The sequence below is a fragment of the Hydra viridissima genome, unplaced genomic scaffold, assembly GCF_058129835.1.
Source record: "Hydra viridissima isolate aposymbiotic clone 2 unplaced genomic scaffold, HvirCarnegie_v1 scaffold_16, whole genome shotgun sequence".
In the NCBI taxonomy this organism is placed as follows: domain Eukaryota; kingdom Metazoa; phylum Cnidaria; class Hydrozoa; order Anthoathecata; family Hydridae; genus Hydra; species Hydra viridissima.
Window position 1 is genome coordinate 2,788,654 of NW_028324315.1, and position 26,774 is coordinate 2,815,427.

A 26,774-nucleotide genomic window follows, 5' to 3' on the forward strand; every position below is an offset into this window, starting at 1 on the left:
TAACATTTCTAAAAAGTGTTTCTATGGTAACATATTCTAGTGTGTAATCAACACTTTCAAGAAATCACGTTTTCTTTTTCTTTTTTCTTTTAGATTAACTCACTTTAGCTAAATATAAGTTTGACATTTTTAAATGATGTTCACACTTGCTATCTTGAGTTGAGCACAAATAGGTCAAATTGATTTTTGTTGTAGCATTTTTTTGAGGGTTCGCAATAAATCTTTGTTTAACAATTTTAATGTTGTTTTTTTTTTTGGTTGTTAGAGTTTGAATATTTTTTCGTTTTGACTTATTACTTTAATTAGTTTCACATTTAAAACTAAATCTGTGATTTTGCATGTTTTTGAATTATAATAGTTATAATAATTATAATAATTAAATTAATTAGATTTATAAGAAATGATATTGAAAGCATTGCAGAATAAGAATATTATAATTATATAACAATATAATTATAATAATAATTTTTTAAGAATTATAATTATATGATTTCTGTTATATAAGATTTTCTTACTTTTAATTGGAATTATGATGGCAGATGACAGAAATTGTTTTTTGTTAAACTGCTGGCTAATTGCAACAATTTTGCTTCAAAAATACTTTTTCAGAACAAAAAATAAATCAATTTGAGTAAAAAACTAATGTAAAAATTTTTTTTTTTAGTTTAAATTAAATAATAAAATGAAATAGTAAAATAATATATTTTTAGAAAATTTTTTAGAAAATTTTTTTAGAATTTGTCAAAAATTTAATTCAACTGTTTATATCAATATAAAATGAATTAATAATCATTAGTTGAATTTGTTAGGTCTGTTTCTTAAGCAGAACATTTGCATTTTTTTATTAAGTTTTGATTTAAATATTTTAATGAATAACTAGTAGGTCATATCATCACATTGTTTTCAAATAAATTAATTTTTTAACATGGAAACAATTCTTCTTAACACATCTTCAGTTGAAAGATATCAAATAATTAAATGATTATCTAATGATTATTTTTTGCAAAATGTTTCATCAATTTACTTAAGACTAAAAACCAAATTTTTTTTCTTCTAGAATGAATTTTCTAGCTTCAGTATGGTTTCTCTCAACTATAAGCTCATCCTGCATTTTTGACATCAAAATTATAGATATGAATACTGTTGTTATGACAACAAATATCTTTTGTAATGCATCGTTGTGTGATCATTATTATTTAAAAGTTTCTTTTCAGTGCGAAATTGAGGTAAATTTGAGGTATTTTAAGAAAGTGTTTTATGAAACAAAAGATAGTGGTGAAGGGTGATTGAAATCTCATCATGATGAGACTGCTAAGAAATTTTTTAACTAAAGTTTTTAGATGGCATATTTCTATTTTAAAAAGGTTGTTGCATTTTCAAACTACCAAGTAATAAGTGGCTTCAGACCATATGTTGTAATTGTTGAAGACCAAACTGACAGCAAGCTTGAGCACCATTTGGATGCTGTGTTAACTGAAGGACCTGGATGTAACTTCTCAAGTGAATCAACTCAAAATCAGTAATGCATTATGAAATGTTGCAGTTTTTATTTCAAAGAAATGAGTTTAAAAACCATATTTAGTTTATAAGAACATCTACATATAATTGATTAGTATAACGAATTCTTATCATAGAATATATTTTAAACTGCAGCACATGCATATTAACACACAATTTTGTTACATTTTACAATATTTTTGTATACTGAGCTTTATGTATTAAATGTTCTTTTTTAAAATGCTTAAAAATTTTGAAATGCTTACTGCATTTTAATATATTGTGACCTTTTTTTTAAAAGTTTTTGGGATAGTTCTGATGTTTTGGAAAGCAAATGTGTTGAGCTGCAGAGTGACAGTGAAGCGGTTTGTGGTGTATTTTGGTTAGTACAGATTCCTCTTTCAATAAAAACGTCATCTATTTTTGTAAAAGTTTTTTCAAATGGCTTTGGGAATCATGTTCCCACAAAAAGGTAACTGACTTCCTAAAATTATTTTTATCTTTATAAAAAATGGAATTTTTATTTCTGCAAACATAAAAATAAATAATTATTACAATATAAGTTCAGAAAATGTCAACTGAACTTAAAAAATGTCAAAAGTAAACCAAGTTCATTTATGTTTTGAAAGAAAAAAATTTCTGTATTTTATTTTTATTACAATTATTTTTCTTCAGTTTGCTTGTTTATGTAAATAAATATTTGGATTTATTTAATTCTGCTGTCGATTTCTACCCAACATCATTAATTGGAAAATCGTCTGAAACTTTTTTATTCATTCACCATGAAAATATAATAGAGACAAAAACAGAATTTAATGATATCACTGTTCATGAAGTAAGATTTTCTTTTAATCTCTTACTACTTTCTTTTGCCTACTTGAATTAAATATACAAATAAGACATAAGATAAAACAAAGTGAAAAAAATTTCTGTACAATAAAACTCTTATGCAAATCATTTTCCATTTTTTAATATAAACTTTTTTTTTCATTTTGAGAAAACAATTTTTTTTAGTCACATGATTAGGATATCTGACTAAAAATCTAAATTGCTCTTTTGTTTTACGTACTTCTTAATTCTTCTCAAACCTTTGGTGTCTTTCTTCTATTTATATTTAGTTTGATTTTTCTCGCTTTGAAGTTCTTTCGTGTGCTTCTTACACAGTGCTTTATGATTTACTGATTTTTGAGGGAAGTTTGTATATTGCTTCAAAGGTATTTGTTATAATTATTTTGTTTACATCACTTTATGCTGTTATTTGATTAAAGATTTAACATTCTTTCTTTAAAATGATTCCTGTAATATGTGTTTTACTACAATTGGTTTTAAAAAATATTATCAGAAATAATTTTTACAATTTTTTTTTTTTCAGTTTGGTGTTCTTAAAAGCAATAAATGTAAGAAGTATTTATTTTTATGTTTCTATGGTTATTATGCTGTTAAAATATCTTCTTGTTAAAAGTTTGAACAAAAAGATAAGTTGATTAAATTATCTAAGTTGGCCTCAAAAAATTTTACAATTTTACAATTTATTTCTTCTTTATATCTATTACTTCTATATAAAATCAAATAAATCCTAACCTCCATTGCTTCATCCAAACACTAAAAAACTGATGCTATATTTCATAAAAACAACCATAAATGTTAATGATGAATTTCAGCATTTTTCATTTTTTAAATAGATGTTACACCTTGATGTATTTTTGCCTATTGTCTGTCTAGATTTCAAATTTGCGTCAGACATTCAAAAAACTCTCACTATGATTTCTCGCTATTTGTAAAAACGTTTTTACTTACATGTTAATTGCTTCTGAATTTTTTAGTTTCTTGTTTAGTTTCAGGTTTGGAGTTAGTATTAAATAAATGTGTTCAAAAGTTTTTAAAAGTCAACAAAGATACAGTTTTCCTGCTGCTCGATGACAACACATTGACTTACTGGTCTCCGCAACATAAGAAAAGTATTAGTTTAGAAAGTTTTGCCACATTCTTTGCTCTTCATTCGTTCGTAGCTTCTTCGTTCGTAGCTCTTAGACTATTTATCTTAGTTATGTTATAAAAGTTATGTTAATAGAAGTTATGTTTAGACCTTTAGTAGTTATTAATCAATTTTTTTTTATTATTATGCTTTTGTTTTTCTAGTTCAATAGATTAAATCTTTAAAAAAGTATATAAAAAAAATATTTTGTAGTGTCAGGTAAAAATGATTTTTACCTGACACTATAAAATATTTTTTTTAGGCTTTTAGGTTTAAATAAAAATAGTTAATCTTATAATGGTTGGAGTGCTGGAATGGTTGGTTGATTGAAATTATTGTTGTTGGTTGATTGGTTGTAATAATCAAACAATAATAAAAAAACAATTGCTGTTGTGATAAATATAACACTACATCTCAGGTTCAAAATGCATACTGAGTTATTAAGCTTAAAAGTTTAAAAACTTTGTAAAGAGAAATTAATTTTTTTAAAATCTGTTACAATTTATTCAAACATTCAAATATTAGACGCATGATTTTTTTAAATTTTTCATTATGTATAAATCATATTATTTCTTTATGTATAAATCATATCTACTAAAGCAAGACTTAGGTCCTAGGTTGTTTTTATCACTGTTATTTTGTTTACAAGTGTAAATGAAGTTAAAAGATGTTAACAAATTTTTTTTTTTACAGAAATATGGTTCAAAGAAGTGGTTAATACTGCAAATTTATTATTGAATGAATGGCTAAAACTAGAGAAAAAAGAGTGTTCAACAGGTGTTAGTTTTTTTTATTTTTTTTTATTTGAAAAAATAAAACTTCATTCAGTTTATAATTGTATTCTCATTCCACTTTGAATGATATTTTTATTGTGTAGTATTGCATAATATTATTATTATAACATTTATATATTGTATTCATACTGAAAATCAAAATCAAGTGAGCTTTTACCCTTTTGTTCTGCATGAGGTTTTCATTTGGATTGAGCTCACCTTAGGAGACCTGTGTTATCATTTGACAGATGTAATGCTTCAGTCAAACATAATGTATAAATATATATATAATATATATGTGTGTGTGTGTGTGTGTGTGTGTGTGTGTGTGTGTGTGTGTGTGTGTGTGTGTGTGTGTGTGTGTGTGTGTGTGTGTGTGTGTGTGTGTGTGTGTTAAATATTACTACCAATTCTTAAAAATGTTTAATCAAAATATTTTCCGTTAGAATAAGTCGTTTCATCTCGTTTTGCGTGTTTTTATGAAATTTTCACAGAAATGTTTAAAGCACATTACAAACTATTCTTTTCTTTGAAATATTAGTAAAATTCCTGAAGCTTCTACTGTTCTTCAATCTATCTTAATTCTTCAATCTTCTCATTCTTCAATCTCAAATCTTTAAGGAGTAAAGAAATTGAATAACTTTTCAACAAGACACTTCTAATCAAATTTTTATTCATGACATTTTTTGTAATCTTATATTAAAAACTCTAGATTTCCGCATCACTGATGTTGCTATGTTGATTGAAGACATCTTTGTTCTGGCTTTTTGCAATTCAACATATACTTATCTGATCAAAGTGTTTTGTAAGATAATTTTTATATAAATTTTTCATGTTGATTTTTTTGCTGCAAATTTTCTATAACCTGCAAAACAACTGACTGAAAAAAAAAGTGTGAATCTGAGGAATGACAAACTTTTCTTAAACTTTTCATATAAAACTTTTTTTTTCTTTCTGTGAAGTTTTACAATGAGAAAAAGATCAGGAATTTCTGGATGTTAATGAAGTTTACAAATATTTTTTGTAATTCTTTCCTAATTGGTTACTATATTGCACTATAGTACAATTCATGTAATGAAGCACATACTGATTGTAATAATTTGTGTTTTAAATAAACATCAGCTGAGTTTAAATATGCTTCTATAAAACTCAAAAAAAACAAACATCTTTCTTCAAGTAGTAGTGGAGATTTTATAAAAATTACTCAAATATAATTGGTAAATAAAGTTTTAAAATTTGGCTTAATTTTAAAATGACTTTTTATTACTTAGGGAATAATACTGGGTATTCATTCCTCTTGAACGAACAAGTTTTTCCAGGTGGACCATATCAATTATCTGTTACTAAAATTTTGTATTTGTTTATTTGGGGTGATCACATATTTTTGAGGTAAGTTTTGTTTTCTATAATTGGTTAATAAATATTTTATCTTGGTTTTATTAAAATGTTGAATGTTATACATTGTTACAAGCTATGACATTCAGAATGTTGTTACAATTGTTATAGAAATAAAAAAGTAAATAAAAATTTTTTAATTTATAAACAATTTTTTAATTTTACAGTTTTGATGGTGGAAATACTTTTTTGAAAATAAAGTATGAAGGACCAACAATCACTTCTTTCTTATCAGATCAGTTTGACCATTTTGTTGTGGTTGCAAGTGATATGATGGTATAATAATGGGTTTCTTAATTTTTTGATTAGATTTTTCAAATATATTTTATGAAAGCAAAAAAAATATTTCACACGTTTTTAAAATAAATATGAAATAAATAAATATTTGGCTGTAGATGTGGTATGGTATGCCAGAATACAATCATGTTTTGCAATTGCCGTTCAGTATTATTGTTGGCGATGTTTTTTTATTTGATTCTTCCAATACTTTAATAAAGGTAGTTTTCAAATTTTTGTTTTACTAAATTTTAGATTTAGTTTGAATAAAGATTACCAAAACCAGATATGAAGTTTTAACTGACTTGCCACTTTACTGACCAAATGTCACATTTAAAACTCCAAATGTTTTTCTGAGTATTTAATTAAAGTTTATTTTTTAGATATCTTATCAAAATGTCGGAAAAAAAAGTTGTCTTTTGCGAACTGAGCTTTCAATACAAAGTTTGTTGTATGAAGTTTCATTTATTCCAAAGTTAAATGAAGCAGAAAACCAATTTTTGAACAAGTGCTCCTATTTATCTAACTGTGAGTTGCCTAACGAGAAAAACTCCCAGATGCCAGACTTATTTCCAATTACATTAAAATGTCAGCTAGCTTCCTTGATAATTTACGCTGATCAAATAGAATATTTTTCTAGAGTTGAACGCATTTTTCATTCTGTTCATACTCCCTTTGTTAGTATGAAAGATTTCTCCAAATGTCAAACACAAGACAATTCTCTATTGAAAGAAACTTTTCTAGATTATCTAACTTCAGAGTATCCAGATTTAATCTTTCTTGGAATGGAAGACTGTTTTACATTTTCCATTAAAGTTTCATTGAATATAGAAAGTGAGTTATTAATCATTCTTTGTTTTATTTCAATAATATTTAGAATATTTAGAATAACTTTGGATTAAAAATTTGAATAATTAAATACTAATTATACTAATTGAACTAATTATGTAAAGTGTTTTCTTAAAAACTTTTGTTTGTTATGTGCCTTTATAAAATGTTTAATTCAATAGTTACTTTTTACATATCAAAAGCGCTCAAAGAAAATAAAGTTACTAAAATAAAAAATAAAAAACTAATTTGTTATCACACACATAAAAATTCCATGATGCTTGCATATCACTGATTTAAATGTAGTTTTTGATGCATTCACTAACTTTATTACACCTTTTTTTTCTGATCAGCCTTATGTCATAATAAAACTACTCTCTGTGTTCCTCATCAACAGACTAAGGTTTGGTCTAAAGAAGCAAAGTGCAAGTAATGCAACTTTTGTTCTACAACTAAAGTAGCTGTTAAAAAGTTCTTTAGCAAGTTTTTTCTTTTGTTTTAATCCAAAAATCTAGTTTTTTTTATTTTGCCCCTCTCTTCTCCTGTGTTATCTTTTACTCTAAAGTTTTTGATGCAAGTATTAGTGTCCCTTGTCCATTTTTATTTTGTTAAATGTTTAGCCATTTTCATTGCTGTTATTGCAAACTGCTTTAGTAGTCCTGATTTGACACTAAGTAATAGGACACTATTTTATTTACAGACACAAAGGCCTTTAACTTTATATACTACCTGATTGTAACTTTTCTCTTGTATAGCATTTTTGATTACTTATAGATTGGTTTATCTCTGCCTCACAAAAATTAATATAAATTATCTATTAAACAAGATTAAAAACAAAGTTACTTGCAATTGAAAGTTTTATAAAAAGACAAATAATTGTTTACCAAAATTTATTTGTAAAATGAATTCAAAAAGTATTCAAAAGAATTTTTCTTCAGCTTTTTTATTCTCTTTTTTTTTTTAAGAAGAAACAGAATAAAGAAAAAAAAGTTGAAGGAAAATTTATTATATCAAAGTTTTAATTTAATTTTTATTGTAATTAGATAGATAGAATTGTAATAATAAACCATAAATACCAAATGAAACTAAAAAAAAAAAGTTTGAGCAAGTTTTTTAACAAAGGTATCCATAAAATATTTTCACATAAATTACAAATGGTTTCACATAAATTATAATAATTGATTCACAGATTCATTTGGTTCTTGCAACAATAGCTGGTTTTTTAGTTTTCGTACATCCTTAAATATACTTGTTTAATATTTATTTAAATACTATATATTTATTTATACTTTTTAGTAAATTTCATGTTTCAGACTTGTTCTCTGATGAGTTTGATTTGACTGATGTTGAGTTGAGTCATAAATTGATAGACACAGCAGTGTTATTTGTGAATATATCCAAAAGTATTGATTGGTTTGAAAGGATTGTTTTGTTTAAGGTATATTTGTTTGAGTAATGATTTTACTGCCTGTCATTTGTCATGTACCATTTTGAAATTCTCATGACTTATTCAAAATGTTCAAAATTTTTATGAAACTTTTTTTATGTACTTGTAAGTTTTATGAAAGTTTTATGTTTTAGGTTTTTTTGTGTGACTCAGGTGTTCTGAGATTGCAAGGTTACCCAGGTTTTTCCTTGGCTCAAACTGTTGTGCACTTTCAGGTGATTAAAAATAATTATTGTCACCTTTAAATGTAAACATAAATTTGCTCTTATTTGTAAAATACATCCTGCCATAAGAAAAATATTATTACACAGAATTCAAATCAGCAATTTATTCTTTTGGTTTTGATGCATGGTTTAAAAATTTTTTGAAATCTCTTTACAGTGTAGTCTTTGTTGCCATTTTGTCTAGGTATATCCAGGGAACTTTTATTGTTTCACAGAAAATAGCATGAAGGTTTGTTTAATTCAATTATAATCAACTCATAATTACATATCAACTAATAATAACTTATAATTAATGTAAAGGCATGAAGGTTAACTTTAATTATAGTTAGTGTCAATTAATTTGTAATTAATTCTTTCACTCCCAGGCTATTTTCTGCCATATTTTCAAGTTTGAAATTGCTTTTTCTGACTCAAATCCTTTAAACTTTGAGGTGACTAAAATAATAAGCAAATCTCTCAATTTTGGCCCCTTTTTTACTACAACATTGATCTGACAACAAATAATTAAAAATTTATATTTTTTGTTGTTGTTGTATGATAAAAAAAAAAAAACACCATCTGCACCATTTAAAAATTTGCTTTTTGGCTGAAAAATCCAAAATCGAAAATATATACTAAAACAACTAAAAGTTATTAAAAAAACAGTTAAGTAATCATAAAAGCTAGTTCATAGCAAAAGATACAAGATTTGTCATAAAAAGGAAAAGAAGAATTTCTAAAAGTATGAGAATTTCATTAAATTTTTTGTTTTCAAAATCAAAATTTTGATTACACAGTTTACATTATGAAACAAAAAAACAAACTGTAAGATAAAAGATTTAGTTTATCCATGCAAAAAAAACAATACTGCAATTAATAATTAACTCAACTGTGGTAAACGTCAAAACATAGGGTGATGCCCTGGTTCAGATGGGCAAAATTTAAAAACATATTTTCAGTAGTTAACCTTTTGCCAATTGTTTTCCTAATGCATAGCATTTTATCTATTGCATTTGGCTCAGCTACTTTGAGTAATGGGAAGTGTCTACCGGTAAGACAAAATATTGTATCATCTGGTATTTGGTTGTTTGGTATTGCTGGATTGATTATTCTTAAACCTGAAATGGTGTCATGCAAGAAATCTAAGAATGTTAAAAATTTTCAAGTTTCATGTTGGAAAGTTTTATATACATTCAGTATCACCTGTGAAATCTTCTTGTACCACTTATAAGTTTTACAAAATGTGTGTAAACTATGCAGTTGTTGATCAACTTTGTCAACCCTTCCCATGTGACTGTTATGAGCTTTCTACTGATGGTTTGAATATAGTGTTACTTTTTGTACTACCACTAGTGCTGTTACTTTTCTTTCTTGTTTACCTATTTTAGTAACTCTAACAGTTTTATTTTTTTTATTATTTTGCAAAATACCACTGTGGATTTGTACTTTCCTTCTTCTTTCTACTATACCATGCCCTCTGATGGGTTTAACAAGTTGATCAGAGAACAGAGTTTCATAGTTTGTTTCCTCACTACTACTTTCTTCCATTTCTTCTTTCTCAGTTTCCCCTTCATCAAGATTCATTATAGGAGCTTGTGTTATTTGATAAAAATCTGGTGAAGAAGAAAAGTTTCTGTTCTGGAAATCACTGGTTGTAGCTAAATGAGGATCAACAACATGTTTTATATATTCCTCTTCATACTCCCAATCCATATTAAGTTCACTTTCTTTGACTAATAACTCACTAAAGTCCGTATCATCATTGCTTTCACCCATAACTTATTTAAAAATTTGTCTATATTTGAATAAGATGCCATTTTTCAAAAATCTTTTGAACTAAGATAAGTCTTAACAAACAGTTTTCAGTCTGTGATGTATTTGTTATTCTTTTCTCCATATCTGTAAAGAACACTATCAATGTATTATAAAACTGTGTGCAAATTGCAGAAGTTTACATGACCCCATACGGATCACAGGGAAAAGCACAAGGTTATTTATGACCTGTTGTGCAGGTCACAGGGAGTGAAATGGTTAATGTATTGGCATGAAGGTTATTTTTAATTATAGTTAATGTCATTTAATCTATAATTGATGTAATGGCATGAAGGCTATTTTTAATTTAACTATAGTTAATATAATTTAAAAACTATTTTCTGATTTTTAGGTATTAAGTTTTTAATAAACAAATATTTTTTTTGATACAAAAAATAAATTATGACTGGTTACAAATTCATTTATATAAAGCATTTAAATAGTAAGATTTTATCTTAAAGTTTTTTTTCGTTTTGATTTTCATTTAAATCTTTTTAATATATAAAATTATAATTAAAAAAAGTTTACAATTATGCAATCTTTTAATGTTTGTTGCGTAACAATCTTTTTTCTTATTAGATAATCCACTGGTTTTGCTGTGCAGCATTTTAAGCAAACTATGTGTGTGTGTGTGTGTGTGTTTGTGTGTGTGTTTGTGTGTGTGTGTGTGTGTTTGTGTGTGTGTGTGTGTGTGTTTGTGTGTTTAAATTGATTGAAGACATCTATGCAGCATTTTAAGCAAACTACAATGAGTAAGAAATTTTTTTAGACTCATTTCTCCATAAGTGTTCAAAGCGGTTGTCCATCAAGAAGAAAAGTGATAATCAATTTCATGAAGTCAAAAGAACAGCAGCGTCATTACTGCAATGAAGAAAACTGCTTTCTTTTCTCAAAGTGTATGAATTTAATTGTTCTTAAAATGATACAAAAGAGAATTATAAAAAGAGGTTCCAAAGAAAAATGAAATTGTACTACAGATGATGGCTTATTAAATGAAATATTTGCAATATACATGTGTCCTTGTGATCTATTTAAAAATTTAATTTGTAGAATTCAACTATGAATGATATATATTTTTCAATACATATATTTCTATTTTTTGTAAAGCATTCAACCCTGTATTTGAATTGGTTGATGAGGTGACCAGAGCCAAAGAGGTTTTTAGGAGTCCTTTTAATATTACTATCATCGGCGGTGGAGGAGAAGAAGACTTGACCTACTACAATCAGGAATTAATTCAAAATTTCAACAAGGGGAAAAGGTACAATTTTTTTTGACGTAATTTTTTAATTGTAAACTAAAAAAATGAAAAAAGAAAAAAAAGAAAGTTCAAGTAGCTTGTAAAAGACACTAAGTCTTACTGAATAGGTTTTTATAATCAGTTTGAATCACTTATCTATGCAAGCAAAAGGTTACAAATCATAGATATTTGGACTAAAAATGTAGCTTCCAAAGTGTTTTGAAGAAGTCGTGATATCAAACTGAATCAAAATGTACTGAATATGGTATTAGAGTGAAAATGCAAGTCTTTTAGCTAATAACTTAAAATCAAGCTTTCATTCCCTTCTAATCCTTCTAATCGAGCCAACTTTCATAGAATTTTATGAGATAATAAAATCAATTCAAGTTGACCAAAATAAAAAATTAAAAAATATTTAAAAAAATTTTCAAGATACATTTTCTGTTTTCTGTTTTTCCAACATATTTTTCCAACAGGTTATATATTTAAATCTACCACTCAATTGTGATCAATTTTTATTCAATTATAAACCATTAATTTATCATGCAACTATTTATAACAATTATAACAATTACTTGATTCATAACTTTTTATGTATGGATTGTATTCAAGGAGAAAAATCAGAAAAACTGACTCAAATTAATATTTCTAATGTTTGTATTTTTTTCTCACTGTCTAGACTGTCTGTTCCTGTCACTTTAAAAAAGCCATCTTATTAAATCCTCTCAGTTCTCTCACAAAAATGCTTTTAGGTGCAGCAAGCTGATGCAGTAGTCAATCAAATTAATTTACAGCCATTTTGCAATTGAAAACCTCCAAAACAAAGTCTTACTTTAAAGTAGCTAAAAAGATCAAAGAGCAAAGCAAAGCTTTATATCTGCAAAAAATGTGTTAAACTACTTCATGAAAAAAGCCTAAGAAATCATTTTCATCAATGTCAACAAAACCTACCAGGTTTTAACCAAAGTTACCTAAAATACTAAAATACAAAGTGACCCCACTTTTGACTTAATGTCATGTTTTCATTTTGTTGAGCATGTTGGACTGTCATGTATAGTATGCAAAGTTTAAAATAAAAAGTAGAGCTGGGCAATAGAGATTTTTTTAAAAATCTAATAATTCAATAGTTCGAATTCTTAATTGATATGCAAAAGTCAAATAGTTTTCCTAATTCACCTGTTTGATAATTGATGTTCTGATAGTCCAATAGCTAAAAAAAAGAAAATTGTCTCAATAGTTTACAAAAAAAATATCAGAAACCTTTTTAAAATTTTTATTCTCCATTTTGAAAAAAATCTTTTTGCTGAGTTTTTCAAAATTGAAAGAATGGCTTTAAGTTTTACACATCAAAAAACTTACTTTAGCAGTCAATTATATATTTAGTATCTTTACAACTTTACAGTTAAAAAAGATATATATGTAATAGCAGTTAAACTTGCAAATGTGCGTTCATTGTTATTATTATTATTATTATTATTATTATTATTATTATTATTATTATTATTATTATTATTATTACTATTGTTATTATTATTACTATCAATACTTTTGTTATTATTGTTATTATTAAAGTTCTGTTATAGCCACTAATTTTAGCATAGAAGGGATGACTCATCTTTTGATTGTTTGTTGGGATTATTTGATACTTCTTTTTTAGGTCTTTATTAATATGGATTCCGTCCCCTGATGGTGGATACTAGTGAGTAAATAAATTTGAAAAAAATACAAAATTTGAAAATTTGAAAATTTTAATTCTGCGGTTTTTTTTTTTTTTTTTTCCATTTTAAATGTTAGTAAATGGAATTAAATATGACAACTCATAAAATTAATGAAAAAGATTCCAACATTCCATTCATTGTTTTCTACTTTTGAATTGTTTGTATTGTTTTCAGCTGGTGTAAATCAAACCAATAATCTTCATTTGAATTGTTTGTATTGTTTTCAGCTGGTGTAAATCAAACCAATATTCTTCTAACTAATATCCTTATGAATTTTTATCGGGCCTCAGAATTTGCTGCCTATTGATAAGATTTTAAACTGTTTTTCAAATTACTTGGCCGTTGTCATTATGGACTATTGTTTAACTCAATAATTAACCGTTTTGATCGTTATTATTTGAAGGATATTTTTTAGTTGGTTGTGCGGCAGCCAAAGTCCATGTGGATTTGTTGTTCCTCGATTTCCCAACACAGCTCACTATTACTTTTTGTTAAGATTCTCCAACATGCGAGTTTTTTTTTTCTTTTTTAATTCTTTTAATTTTTTGTTTATTTTGGTGTAAAAATGGGTTTCTTTTTCATTTATACTTTGAATGTTACGTCATCTATTAATATACATTTAATTATATTACTGTTAATCTATATTTAGAGGTTTTAATGATTCAAATTGTGACTATACTTTCGATTTCAAAATAAAGCTTCATGGAATTCCTCCTAATATATTGTATCCGTCGCTATTTATCGTCTTGGTAATTTTTTGATTTTCTTGTCTTTATTTCAACTAAAATTAAGTATTTTTGACTTAAACTGTAAAATAAAAGTTAATATTTCTATTAACAATTTAACTTTTTAGCTAAGTATTGGTGTGATGCTGTTATTTGTCTTTGCAATCTTTTCTATTGATTGTTGTTTCCCTGAATTCTTCACGAGCATTTCGCGTTTCCCTGAATTTTTCACGAGCATCCCGCGTTTCACTAAATTCTTCACGAGCATCCCGGTGTCATTTCAATTCAAATTTCTTTTTCGGGTGAACAATAAAGTGGGCTGCATAATAAACGACCCTGAAAAGCCGAATGAATTACAGAGCCGATGAAAGTGGCAACATTAAAAAGATAACAGCTTCAAATTAATGTTTAAAAAAAAACCACATCTATTTTATAAAATTCGTGTATTTTGGTTGTTAATTGAAAAAATATTTCTAATTTATTGTTTGTTTGTTTTTTATTGCTGTATTTTCTCAATGTGAAAAATAACTTCTTACCACTGCGTTTTGCACACAACGATCGCTTGCGAAACTTGCGCGATATCAGCGAATAAGGGAATCTCACTCGTTTTTAAATTTGAGAAGCAATTTTAATTTTCGTTTGAAATTTGAATCTTTTTTTAAAAAAATTGGAAATTTTGACAACATTTTTAACGAAAAAATTGAAAAATTTTTTGATCATTTAAAAAAAAAATAATAGGACTTTCTAACTAAATTTGAAAACAATTTTCTTAGTTTAAAAATAAAAAAAAGTGCACAAAAAAGGGTTTTTGCGTGTTTTTTTGCTTCCAAAATGCGGCTATCCAAACTTTAAAGAGATGGCAGAAAGATAATCTAGGATATTAAATCAGGGTCACCAGTTGAAGAAAAAAATCGTTTGCCCACCCACTTTTTTTATCATGGCGACACAGCGTTTAATTAAAGTTGAGCGTGGAATATTTTCTGCTTCTCGTCGAACATTATCAATTAGTTGTATAGCTATATATATATATATATATATATATATATATATATATATATATATATATATATATATATATATATATATATATATAGCTATATATATATATATATATATATATATTGCTCAGTAAAACTTTCAGCAGTGCGGTAATGAAGAAGCCCACAGTCATTAGTTGACAGGCGCTTAGTAAAAAGTTTTTCAGAAGTTTGTGAAGTTTGCTGGGTAAATTTTGGTGCTGCCTTGAACTCTACTCAGTGGATGCTTTTCTTTTCCTCTGAGTATCGTAAATCTAAAATTTATTGCGTCACAAGGTTTCATATCCCTCCTCCCCAGGATTAAATCCCAAAAAATAAATCACTTTCCCCTCAGTACGTGACGTACAATATAGGCGACCACTTAATATATGGACCTAATATATGGACGACCACGTAATATATGGACGACTACTCTAAAATTATTTGAAATTAAATCATCAACCATCTTAAAATGTAAAGTTAAATTTTTTTTATATAAAGAAATATAAAATAAATAACATCAACCATATAAATGATTACATAATTAGATATTATCGATAAAAACAAATTATATAAAAAAAAAAAAAAAGTTAATAAAAACATTTTTTTTTTTAAAAAAAAAAAAGCAAATAACCACTTAGAAATTTGTCTATTTTGGTTTTTAAATATTCTTAGAATTTTTTAATTTATTACGCGGGAAAAAACGGCAATTACATTTTTGAAATTTATAAGTTCTCATCCCTGCCTAATAGATAATAAAATAAAGTTTGTTTTAAATCAAATCTTAAGTGAAAAAAATGGTCAAGTCTAAAAGAGTACTTCAAAAGAAAAAAACCATAAACGATGGAAAAATAATCGTAGTGACATCTTTAAAAATTTATTGTATGAAACCACAAAAATATGATTTTGTTTTGTTCTTATTTTTATCGTCTTTTTTTCCCCTGTGGACTTCAATTGCTAACCAAATAACTTCATAAAAATAGTCCAGAATGATAATGACTATAGGATTGAGAAACTAAGAAAGATGTCCGTCAAGTTTAAAACTTGATCAAAAAGTCATCAGGAGTATTGATACAAACCAAAAAATACTGTTCCCAACTCGACGATCCCAGAAGCCAAAAAGAGATATGACAACAAGATATACAGGAAGCTGAAATTCCCTAAAAGATTCAGCGAAGACCAAAATCGCGGTCGAAAACTGCTTGGAGAAATGCTTCAAAGAAATCAAAAGTGCACATAATGGATGATGAAATCTACTGCAAACTCGACTTTTCGACGCTCCCTGGCCAGCAATTTTATACAATCCTGAAAGGAACAAAGCCTGACGTCTTGTTAAAAGCTATTTAAACTAAAAAAACTTGGCAAGAAAGTTATAGTTTGGCAAGCCATCTGTTTGTGTGGTTTTTAAAACTCAACTATTCTTCATTAATGAAAGTTACCGTGGTGTGACCTAACCAAGACCTACGCTTTGGAGAAAGTCCTAATTTAAAAAATGAAAAATTTTGTATACATAAAATAAACATTTAGAGAAAAAAATTTAGTTATTTTAACAAATTAGATATCTAGTTAAAATAACTAAGTTATCTTCCCCAAATGTTTATTTTATATATACGAAGTTTGACATTCCTTAAATTAGGACTTTCTTAAAGGATGGGATTTAGTTAGGTCACACCGCGGTAAATAGTTATCAAATATTTCAAAAATTCCATAGGTCATTATCATTCCGTACAATCTTGACAATCCTATGCAATTTCTATTTGAGCACAAAAACAAGTGATGTCACGGTATAATAGTGAAAATGGAAGATCATTTAATAATGATGAAAAAAATTAGTACTTATGACTGTAAATTAAGAAAATACTTGGTGGGTAAGAACAAAGTATTTTCAAATTTCATCATCTGCATTTCAATTTTTTTACTGAAATTAACGTTACATAAATATTTTTTCTGAGATATTCAGTAGAAAAACTAAATAATGCTTAAATAGAATGAAAATTTTTAAATAAATCTATTTTGCTCTAATAACATTTTTTAAATGGAAATAATTTTTATTAAAATGTGAGCATGTCTGTGTATTCATATATATATTTATTATATAGTATGTATTATTTTATAGTATGTATTGTATAAAAAGAATATAGGTTCAGATAATTACATTTTAACCAATGGCCTGTGAGACACCTCTGGTTTTCCTGATTTTTACATATCATTAACTACATTATGTAAATAGGTTATCCCTCAATTTCTCAAATGGTAAAAATAGACAACTTTAAAGCCTTACAACCTTTCTCTAACTTTCAACAAGTGAAGTTAAATGTAGTATTTTTCTATTCATCAACAAGCCTTTGCATGTTAGTTTTCTGATTAGCTACTTTTGTCTGCAATAAATGGGCAGAATATAAATAGCTTGTTACATTTTAGAAATCAAATATATCTAAAAATATATAGTCCACTCAATTAAAAAGTTCTATTTTCTGCCATATTGGGATAGCTTGTAAATTTTTCTAACATTTGTATTGATCTAATATTAACAACAAATAAGATCATTAGGCATAACTATGTAAAAATATAAACAATATAAGCTTGTCATGTTCACAATAAAAATGGCAGCATTTTTTAATTATCCTATTTTTCAATTCTTAACCCTGAGGTTTTAAAGTTGTATATTTTTACCATTCAAGAAATTGAGAGGTGCCACCCAATAGTGTTTATAAGGTTATAATTTCTAAACCACTGCACTTGAAACTCTTAAATTGCAAAATTAACCTAATTACATAGTGTAGATAAGAATGTGTAAAAAACAGGAAAATCTGAGATAGTGTCCCACAGGTTGGAATATAATGATCTGACCCTATAAACTTGTTGAATAACATTTTGATTTTTTTATTCTTTTTTATAAAAAAGACTGCATCAATATATATTGATTTATCTTATTCTTTGAGGTTTGATCAGCATTAGTCCACCTTCTGAAGCAAACAAATATTCTTCAAATGGTGATACCATGTGTTATAATATTTTTGATGAACTAGAGAATAAATGGAAGTCACTTCTTGATAGAACATTCTTGCTACAAACCATTCCTATTCTATTGCAAGGTGAATTTAATTTTCAAATTGTTGGTAACAAATTCCTCATAGGCATAAAGTTAAATTCAAAAGTTAATTTTGGTAAGCAGTATAATGTTTAATTTTTTTTTTTATTATTAGAAAAATTTTTTTTTTAATATCTTGTTTTTTTTTTTTTGTACTAAAACCCCATTTTAAGTATTGAAAAATTTCTTTTTATTTTAACTCATCTGGTAACAATTAGTTGCATCTAAGAGTCTGCTACGGATAATGTGAATTTTAACTTTTAACATAAAAGTTTTTAATGTTTGAAAAACCTTTTATATATGAACTTATTGCAATTTTTTAAAATCTTTTTTTTCTGAGTATAGAATCTTTTAATGCTTAAGTATAATAACATGTTTTTGTTCATGTTGCATCAGTTTTTGGTTTATTTATATTTCCCAACCTTAGGTAGTTCAATAGAAGGTGCTTCATTGGCTCGATTAGCAAACCCAAACTTAAAGAACCTCATTGAGATTGAGATAGATCTCAATATTGTTGTTGGAACAGTGAGTCGAGCACAGTTTGAAGCTTGTTATGAACCTATGGAACAAAATAAAGCATTTTTTAATTATATAATTAAAAGGAACTTGGATGATGATATAAACATATGCATTAACTTACCACAGGAAACAGAGAAAAAAATTATTTCAAATATAGCTGATAATCCTAATAATCTAATTCAATACAAGCAGTTCTTGTCTGGTTTAGTATTGAAAGAATTCTTTCATAACAGTCAACCAAAAACAGACAACCCCCTCACCAAGATTAGTGTGCGTGGTCTGCAAGGTATCTATAGTGAAAGATTGTCAAAGGCAATAGAAGGTTGTTCTGCATTTGTGTGCTTTGGAACTGAAACTCTTTCTAAAATTGATTTTAGAGTGAATCTACATGAGTTAGTAACACTAACCAGAAAACAAATTTGTAATATAAATGCTAAGTTTGATCAATTTAACGAAGTAGATTGTCAATCAATTAAAGTTCTTTTAAAATTTATTAATGACCAAGATAGATTTACAAAAATTTTAATGGATATTGAAGCAAATAATACCCTTGATCCCAACTCTATTTCTAAGAAACACATGAGCAACCAGGAAATATATCTCAATAAAAGTGAAAAAGATGAAGTAATGTTTTTCAATCACCAAACTCTTTTCTCTGCTGAGAAAGATAGCATTATGTATGAATGTAAAATTCGCTTGAAATCACTGTATAATGAGATAACAGCTGTTCTTGAAGAATGGATCAGATCAATGACAGCTGTTAGGGAATTAAATAATGATTTGCATAAGTTCTGTTTAGATATGAAAGCTATATTTCCCCCTAATTTTGACACATCTAATAATTATTATTTTACAATGGTTCCTGATTATTACTTTAAAATTAATTTTGATTTTTTCATTTCTGCATGGTCAAAAGATAAAAGCAATACAGAAGAAACCTTAAAGTTAGCTTGTGCAATATGTCACATAGGCACAAATTTAGACTTTGATAACCTGAGTATAGTAAAAAAAAGATTTAATGAATTTGTTCAGCATGTACTTAACATGGCAATTAGTTTAATTGCCATGTTAAGTACATGCTGAACAAATTCATTAAATTTGTTCAGCATGTACTTAACATGGCAAAAAGTTTATCTTCTAGCGTAGAACAAACTATCTCTACTGAAATTCTCATTGACAATGTTCCATGCTTTTATGCACCATTTTGGCCAATTGCTGCATCTGCTTGGATTGAAAGAAAAAGGTCTTGGCCAGATTTAGAACTTGTAAAATCAATCCAAAAATCTGGTTTTCACATTGTTCCAAAGTTGATGCAAGATGGTAATGAACATTTCGAATGGCGCCTGTCCTTCTCTGCAGCAGAGACTGTGATAGGCCTTCATAGGACTGAAAAGCAAAATTACATCTATTTTCTTTTTAAATCAATCTTTTATCGCTTTATAAAAACCTTTACAGAGGAAAAATCATTGCCTTCATACATTTGCAAAACAGTGATGTTGTGGGTTTGTGAGCAACAGTCACAGAACTGGTGGGAAGAAACAATTCTTGAGGATTGCATTTTACATTTAATAAAGTTTATGCATAAATGTACCAAAAAAAAGTATTTAAAGCATTATTTTATTGATGAAGTGAATTTAATGGAGTATTATTCATCTACTGTTTTGAGTCTTGTTGAATCAGCCTTAACTAGTTTAGAAAAAGATGTTAATAAAATTTTGAAGTGTTTATTATCAGATATGAACAAAGAAATAGATATAGTTCAAGCTCACTTATTGGTGAAGTCTTTGCATTGTTTGAATTGTTCAAACAGTTTGAGTTGTTCAAATTGCTTACATCCTTCTGATTTATCAGTGGAATTTGTTTATGAACAGAATTGTTTGTTAAAACTAAATCTTTTTTTTGTAAATTTTGTTAAACTTTTTTGGTACTACTATTTCCATAGAATTTACATAATTTATTCTGCAGTGTCAGAAATAAAAGCCGAAATAATAATTCAAGCACAGTTTGTTGACTTAATTACAAAATTATTGCAGTTCCGAGAGAGTGAAGAGTTGAAGAAGGTACATTTGGTGCAGAAATTGAAACTTGACAACTTGTTATCTAAAATAACAAATTTGGACAAAACAATACCAACTTATTTTTCTGGTTTAAAATCATTAACTCTTCTTAGCTGTTCACAGTGTAATGTATGTGGCATGGGTATAAAGTGCAAAAGCAAACGTTATTCCTGTTTTAAATGTATGGATGCAGGGTGTTTTGATGTGTGTTTAAAATGTATTAATACAAAAAATATTTCTCAATCATTTCAAATACATAAAGAACATTTAGATAATTTAGATTCTGGTAAACTTCCATTCCAAAATGAAAATCATCAACATTCTGTTGGTGTAACCTTTTTTAATACTCATGTGACATTAAAGAATAAGGAATTATTAGAAGTTCCTAGACCTAGTCTTTTTCCAGATTTATGCTCTCACCTGGTGAGAATAGTGCTCTTTGTTCCTGAATTTGATATTGATAAATTCAACCACTTTTCTTGCAGTTATGAATCCAAATTGGGGCTTGCTTTTCGTGAGTTAAATCAGTTGTTAAGTGAGAGAAGTGAGGAGATGAATAAACTAAAGGTTCTCTCACCTGTAGAAGATGTAAAACCAGTGTCAGTTATAGAAAATGTTTGCCAAAATTTTTTAGAAAATTGGCAAGTTGACATAAGTCACAAAATGTTGCCTGTTATTAGGAAGTGCGGTTTGGATATACATCTGCTTTATTTAAAGGAGTGTCATTCTACTTGTTGTTTTACAAAATATCATGACCCTCCCGCTGATTTTTCTTACTGGAAATTCGCTTCAGTACTGGAAAAAAACTGTTGGAAAAATTTTTATAAAATTATTAACAGTTGCATTCCTTTAAAACACTTTACTAATTTTGGCAGTGATTTACCTGGAGAAATGATTAAAAAGACTGGCTTACTGAAAAATTTAATTTCTTTTGGTGAGGGTAGTTGCGTGAGAGATGCTGCCAACATTGATGAAATAGATTTTACAAATCAGTTAGAAAACTCTTACGAAGATCTTACAGACATGGCTAAATTATTTACTGATTCGATTGAAAAATTGAGAACAATGGAGACAAGGATTTTAAAAATAAGTCACCTCATTCAGATCTTCAAAATAAATAGCGTTAGGTAACGATCTGCAAATAATGTTCTCTTCACCATAACTTTTGTAGATTTTATAGTGCAACTTGTTTTCTGTTTATTGTGATGCTTCTTTTTAATTTTTTTTTAATGTCTCAAAAATTTAATCATCTGTAAATAAAAACTTTTTTTTTATGTTAAATTTATTGTAAATTATGAAGATATTTTTATCGTCATTTTTTTTCAAAGGTGTTTTTTAGAATTTCATTTCCGAATAAAGTTTTTTATTTATTTAATATAATTTATACACGTTTAAAAATTTATATTTTATATTTATATTAGTACAAATGTAATGTGCAAACACGCATGATACACTTTACAACACAAGTTTTGTCTAGCGGTTCACATATTCGGGTCTGTGAAATGATAAACTCAAATTTCTAGATTTAGAATTTAGAAAATGTAAATAATGACAATTTTACTAAATTTAATAGCTTTATTAACTTTAACTCGGAGCGTGTATATGTTGATTTTCTTTTTCGATGCTCTAATACTCCATATCCCTCAATCAAATATATTATTTCATGTTAATATGTAATTTACAAATTAATACTGTCACGATCAAAAGTTTGGAACATTGTTTAAAAAAACACAATTTTCATTAAATTATTCATTTATTTTATTAAAATATATTAGTAACGATGATAATTGACAAAAATAATAACTTTGAACTATTAGTAAAGGTTTTATGAATTTAATATTTAGTATGGTGTCCTTGAGCTTTCAAACAATTAGCTAGGCGGGTAGGCATAGAATCAATGAGTTTTCTCAAATATTCAGGAGTCATAAGTTTAGTCCATACCTGCTTAATTTTTTCTTGAAGATCATCTGAAGATGAGGGTCGCAGTTTCTGGACTTCGTTTTTGAGATAGTTCCAGCAGTTTTCAATGGGATTGAGGTCCGGTCAAAAGTTTGAGGGTGAAGAAATAAGGTCAATTATTTCCTGAGATATGACCTTTCAAAGTTTTGACCTTTTCACTTGACCATGGTTATTTAAAATGTCATAACTTTTTTTCTATTATACTTAGGAGGTTGATTTTGGTGGCAAACAGAAGCTCTTGCATAAACGAACAACTTTGTGTTTATACAAAAAAGTGATAAGTTCAATAAAAAAAAAGTTATTGGTCATTTGGTCATTTGACCTTTGACCCTGGTCGATGGCAAAGGTCAAAGGTCATAATTTTTTTTTTTGCACATTGCTTTTTCTATTGTGGATGTCCCATGAAAGAATCTTTTTGGGATTCCCATAAACAGCTTTGGGATTAACGTTAAAGTATAAGTAGGTTCTAAAAATTTATTATTTTAAATACCTTATAATTATACAGTATTTCAAGGTAATTTATTGAACGTAGGCCCTAAGTTATATAATAGCTACCATATACCAAATATGCTATAATTTGGTGATAGTTGACCTATATATATATATATATATATATATATATATATATATATATATATATATATATATATATATATATATATATATATATATATATATATATATTGTTGAAAAGTAACAAAAATGCCTTATTTAGCAGTTTTAACTACATGGCTGTACGGTACTGAATGCAGTATGATATTTACACCATAACCATTGCAATACATATTTGCTAATAATAAATTTAAAAAGCTATAATAATTAACGATGATGCAAGTTAAGTGCTTTGGTTGCTCTTTCAGACTCTTTAGAAGTAATAAAGTATGACAGACCAGTTGTAGTTTTGGGTTCGACTGCTAGCAAAAGATCATTCAAATCAACAGTAAAAATATCAGGAGGATCTCTGAAGGAGAAAAGTTGACTTGGACCCTGAGGGTGAAGAAAGTTCATGGTTACTTCTCTTTTTTCTGGATTGCTCTCCAACACACAACCTATCCACCAATGTTCATCATACTTTGCAACCATGTAACCAGTAATTGAACTGAAGTTGAGCTGGCTAACTTTCTGTGACGTAATTTTTTCAATTCTAGACACAGAACTGGAACTATAATCTTGTACTTGAAGTTCATTCGTGGATAATGGTTTAAAGCAATTAAGTTTTTGGGTACCAGGAATCGTTTTGGCATTCGAAAATCTTTCCTTCAATATAGTGGATTCGATCATTTGCAGTGAGGTATACAGTGAGGTAATCATTTGCAGTGAGGTATTCAAAGGAAATTTCATGGATATTTTCTTTAGCAAAAGTATATAATTGATAAGTGGTCATTATTTGGTTATGGTATGGAGGTTGTAAGCTTGCTTTTGCCGCTTCACATTTAACAGTTCCTCCAACTCAATCACAAGACCCCTTACCATGACTTGTGGCAAAGAAATGCCATTTGGCTAGAATATCAAAGTCCACTTTGTGATAGCACAGATTTATTAAATTCTTAAAGTTTTTGTATTGTGCTGCACAGCCACCACTAAAATATGTTATTTTTAATACCTCAAATTTCAATTTTAAAAAATTAATTAGTTTACGCTAAAAAAGATGAACTGCAATTGTGTCATGAGTATTTCGTTCCAAAAGCAGCACATAACTTCTATGACATAAATTTCCTTCATAGTTATAATGAAAAACAAAAGGATGTAAAGTTGCTTGACTATTTGTCCAATGATATCCCTGTGCTGCATCTTGTATGATAAATACATAATTTTCTGAAAAATCACCAATAACCAGAAATTCTCCATCAGATAAATTTTTTTTCTTCCAGTCTAAATATTTTGCCTGCTCTTGAGCAATAAAATTATGTCTAGTAAGTGTTTTCAAGCTCCCTAAAAATCTTTCAATAAATTCATCAGTGGACTGTATAAAGGTTTGAAGCTGGGACCTATCTGTTGTAGTCCACTGTTTATACTCAATTTCTTCAACTCCTTTAATTTCAAAGCATTGCAACAACCATACCTTTTGCATAGCAACTCCAGGGCAATTTTTACACTCCCCTAGAGGACATGCTGGCAAGGAAGGATTGCATTGGATTTTAGCCAAAGCATGTTTGTAGTTCTTAATAGGGGTTTCTAGTTCATCTTCTAGTTGTAAATCATCCATATGTGATCCGACTATCATGAGTTTAACATTTTGATGAATGGTACATACACATACACAGTGAGTACCACTTGCTCCTGCAAAGACACATTCTTTTGGACGTAGCTCTGCAAACTTCGAAAACCCAATTCTGATATTTGGATACTTTCCTGAAAAAAATTGATAAACTTCCTTCAAATTACTTAAAACTAATCTTTTCTGAATATGTTTTCTTTCCCCATTTTCCATAACAGACAGAAAATCTTTTTTTCCAGGCATTACACGGCTAACAGTGTCAGAGTAATAAAACTCTTTTACCATATCTTTCACATGTATAGGTAGTGATTTCCCTTTTTTTGGGTTAGGGGTTGATAAAACACCTTTTGTTATTAAAACCTTTTTTTGCTTGAGATAAAAGTCGATGCGAACAATTGAATTCTCTCATCACTTTTCGATTACTCCATTGAGCAACAAATATTATCAAAGTCATGATCTTTTCACTCTTACTTTGTGTTGATTTATACTTACCCTGGAGCACTTTAACAATGTCATCAGCTTAAAACTTTTTTTTTAGTTGCTTCGTATTCATCATCCTCTGAAGTATCAATGACAATAGCATCTGAATTAGGAGATAAAAGGTCTAACTTCCTTTTTACAAGTTTTTTAAGCTTTTTCTTTTTCTCCGGAATATAACTTTTAACAGTTTGTAACTTGCGTTTATCCAAGGGTGACTCACCCAACAACAACAAGAGTTTATTAAAAATTGAAATTTCTACTTCCTGGCACTGATAATTTTCATCTCCCTTGTCACTACAAATATCTTGAGACCTGGGACTGCCTTGAGAATCTAGCTCTGTATTACAATTTGCAGGATTTTCATCATCACATAATCCTATTTCGGAAGGTAAGCCAGTGGTCCTCTTTCGGCAAGTTTCACATAATTTTGCTCCAGCCATAAATTTTGAGGGTTACATAGCTACCTGCCGACTAGTAACTACCCTTAACGTTTTATATTGTTTTTTCTTATGGTGTTGGAAAGAATCATAACAATAGTGTTGTCTCTTCTTTAACTCTTTCACCTGCGCTTGAAATGCCATTTTTAATCTATATTTAATTTGAAAGTTGCTAAAAACTTCTTCCTAAGTTGATGACAAATTCAATGGAAATGAATTAATTTTTTTTAATATAAATATATATAGCTTTAAGCCTCATATTATTTAATACTGACTTAGTATGTATATATAGTACTAGTAATTAAATTACAACCTAGAAAATAAAAGGAAAAAAGGAAATAATTAATAATATATATCTAAAATAGGCTATTTACAGAAAATGACCTCAAAATATCGCTTTTGTAAGGCCGATATTAAACTTACTTAGAACTTTAACGTTAATCCCAAAGCTGTTTATGGGAATCCAAAAAAGATTTTTTCATGGGACATCCACAATAGAAAAAGCCATGTGTAAAAAAAAATTATAACCTTTGACCTTTGCCATCGACCAGGGTCAAAGGTTTTCTCAGGAAATAATTGACCTAAGTCATAAAAATTTACATGTTTTTCTTCTGTCCATATGCCCAACATGTGAGCTAATTTTCATCAAAATCCACATTTATATGTCTAAAATCTACATTTATATGTCTAACAGAAATATTGTTTAATTCAACCCAAGTGAAAAACACCTTCATGCTATCCTATTTTCCAAGAAGCACACTTCTTGGATAAGATTTTTCGTTTATTATTCTCAAAATTATTTTCATTGTCAATTAAATTTCTATAATCAGCATCCAGTGATCTTGATCCACTTAAATCCTGTGATCTTGATTCCACTTAAAAGTAAAGGCTTAAATAGTTGTTTTGTCTAAAATAAGTTTTGAAGGTGATTTTCTCTTAAGAAAATTAATTTAAACAAAATGATGAGGTTGTGGTTCAAGACAGAAAAATTCAAAATTGAAACTTATATTCCAATGATAGATTAGCTATGAGCTAAATCCTGTCTTATGAATCCGGGGGTCACTACTGTAAAAATCATTCCAATCGGAATTTTAATCCTGTCTTATGA

At 27.7% G+C, this 26,774-nt stretch overlaps 2 protein-coding genes across 4 annotated transcripts; both read left to right on the plus strand.

The window, feature by feature from the left end:
* The first annotated feature begins 87 nt into the window (after positions 1 to 87).
* Positions 88 to 14,370, plus strand: LOC145181577 (uncharacterized). 3 transcript variants are annotated; one of them, XM_090074162.1, is made up of 23 exons: positions 88 to 173; positions 1,058 to 1,226; positions 1,365 to 1,519; positions 1,799 to 1,969; positions 2,173 to 2,332; positions 2,616 to 2,711; positions 2,870 to 2,894; positions 3,333 to 3,455; positions 4,166 to 4,249; positions 4,958 to 5,050; positions 5,517 to 5,634; positions 5,808 to 5,916; positions 6,036 to 6,137; positions 6,300 to 6,750; positions 8,058 to 8,182; positions 8,326 to 8,406; positions 8,600 to 8,644; positions 10,976 to 11,102; positions 11,314 to 11,467; positions 13,104 to 13,145; positions 13,580 to 13,672; positions 13,814 to 13,913; positions 14,018 to 14,370. In XM_090074162.1, exons 2-23 carry the CDS (start codon positions 1,059 to 1,061, stop codon positions 14,255 to 14,257), a joined length of 2,862 nt encoding a protein of 953 aa, XP_089930288.1. In that variant the 5' UTR covers positions 88 to 173; position 1,058; the 3' UTR covers positions 14,258 to 14,370. The 3 variants fall into 3 exon arrangements, with proteins under 3 accessions (XP_089930288.1, XP_089930289.1, XP_089930290.1); XM_090074163.1 differs by lacking the exons at positions 88 to 173; positions 3,333 to 3,455 and having other exon boundaries at positions 4,166 to 4,251; XM_090074164.1 differs by lacking the exons at positions 88 to 173; positions 1,058 to 1,226; positions 1,365 to 1,519; ... (1 more) ...; positions 2,173 to 2,332; positions 3,333 to 3,455 and having other exon boundaries at positions 2,585 to 2,711; positions 4,166 to 4,251.
* A 2,193-nt stretch (positions 14,371 to 16,563) lies between these two features.
* On the plus strand, positions 16,564 to 21,897 carry LOC145181010 (uncharacterized). The gene is made up of 4 exons (XM_090074039.1): positions 16,564 to 16,773; positions 17,848 to 18,000; positions 18,424 to 19,574; positions 19,634 to 21,897. Exons 1-4 carry the CDS (start codon positions 16,704 to 16,706, stop codon positions 21,701 to 21,703), a joined length of 3,444 nt encoding a protein of 1,147 aa, XP_089930165.1. The 5' UTR covers positions 16,564 to 16,703; the 3' UTR covers positions 21,704 to 21,897.
* The last annotated feature ends 4,877 nt before the right edge of the window (positions 21,898 to 26,774 follow it).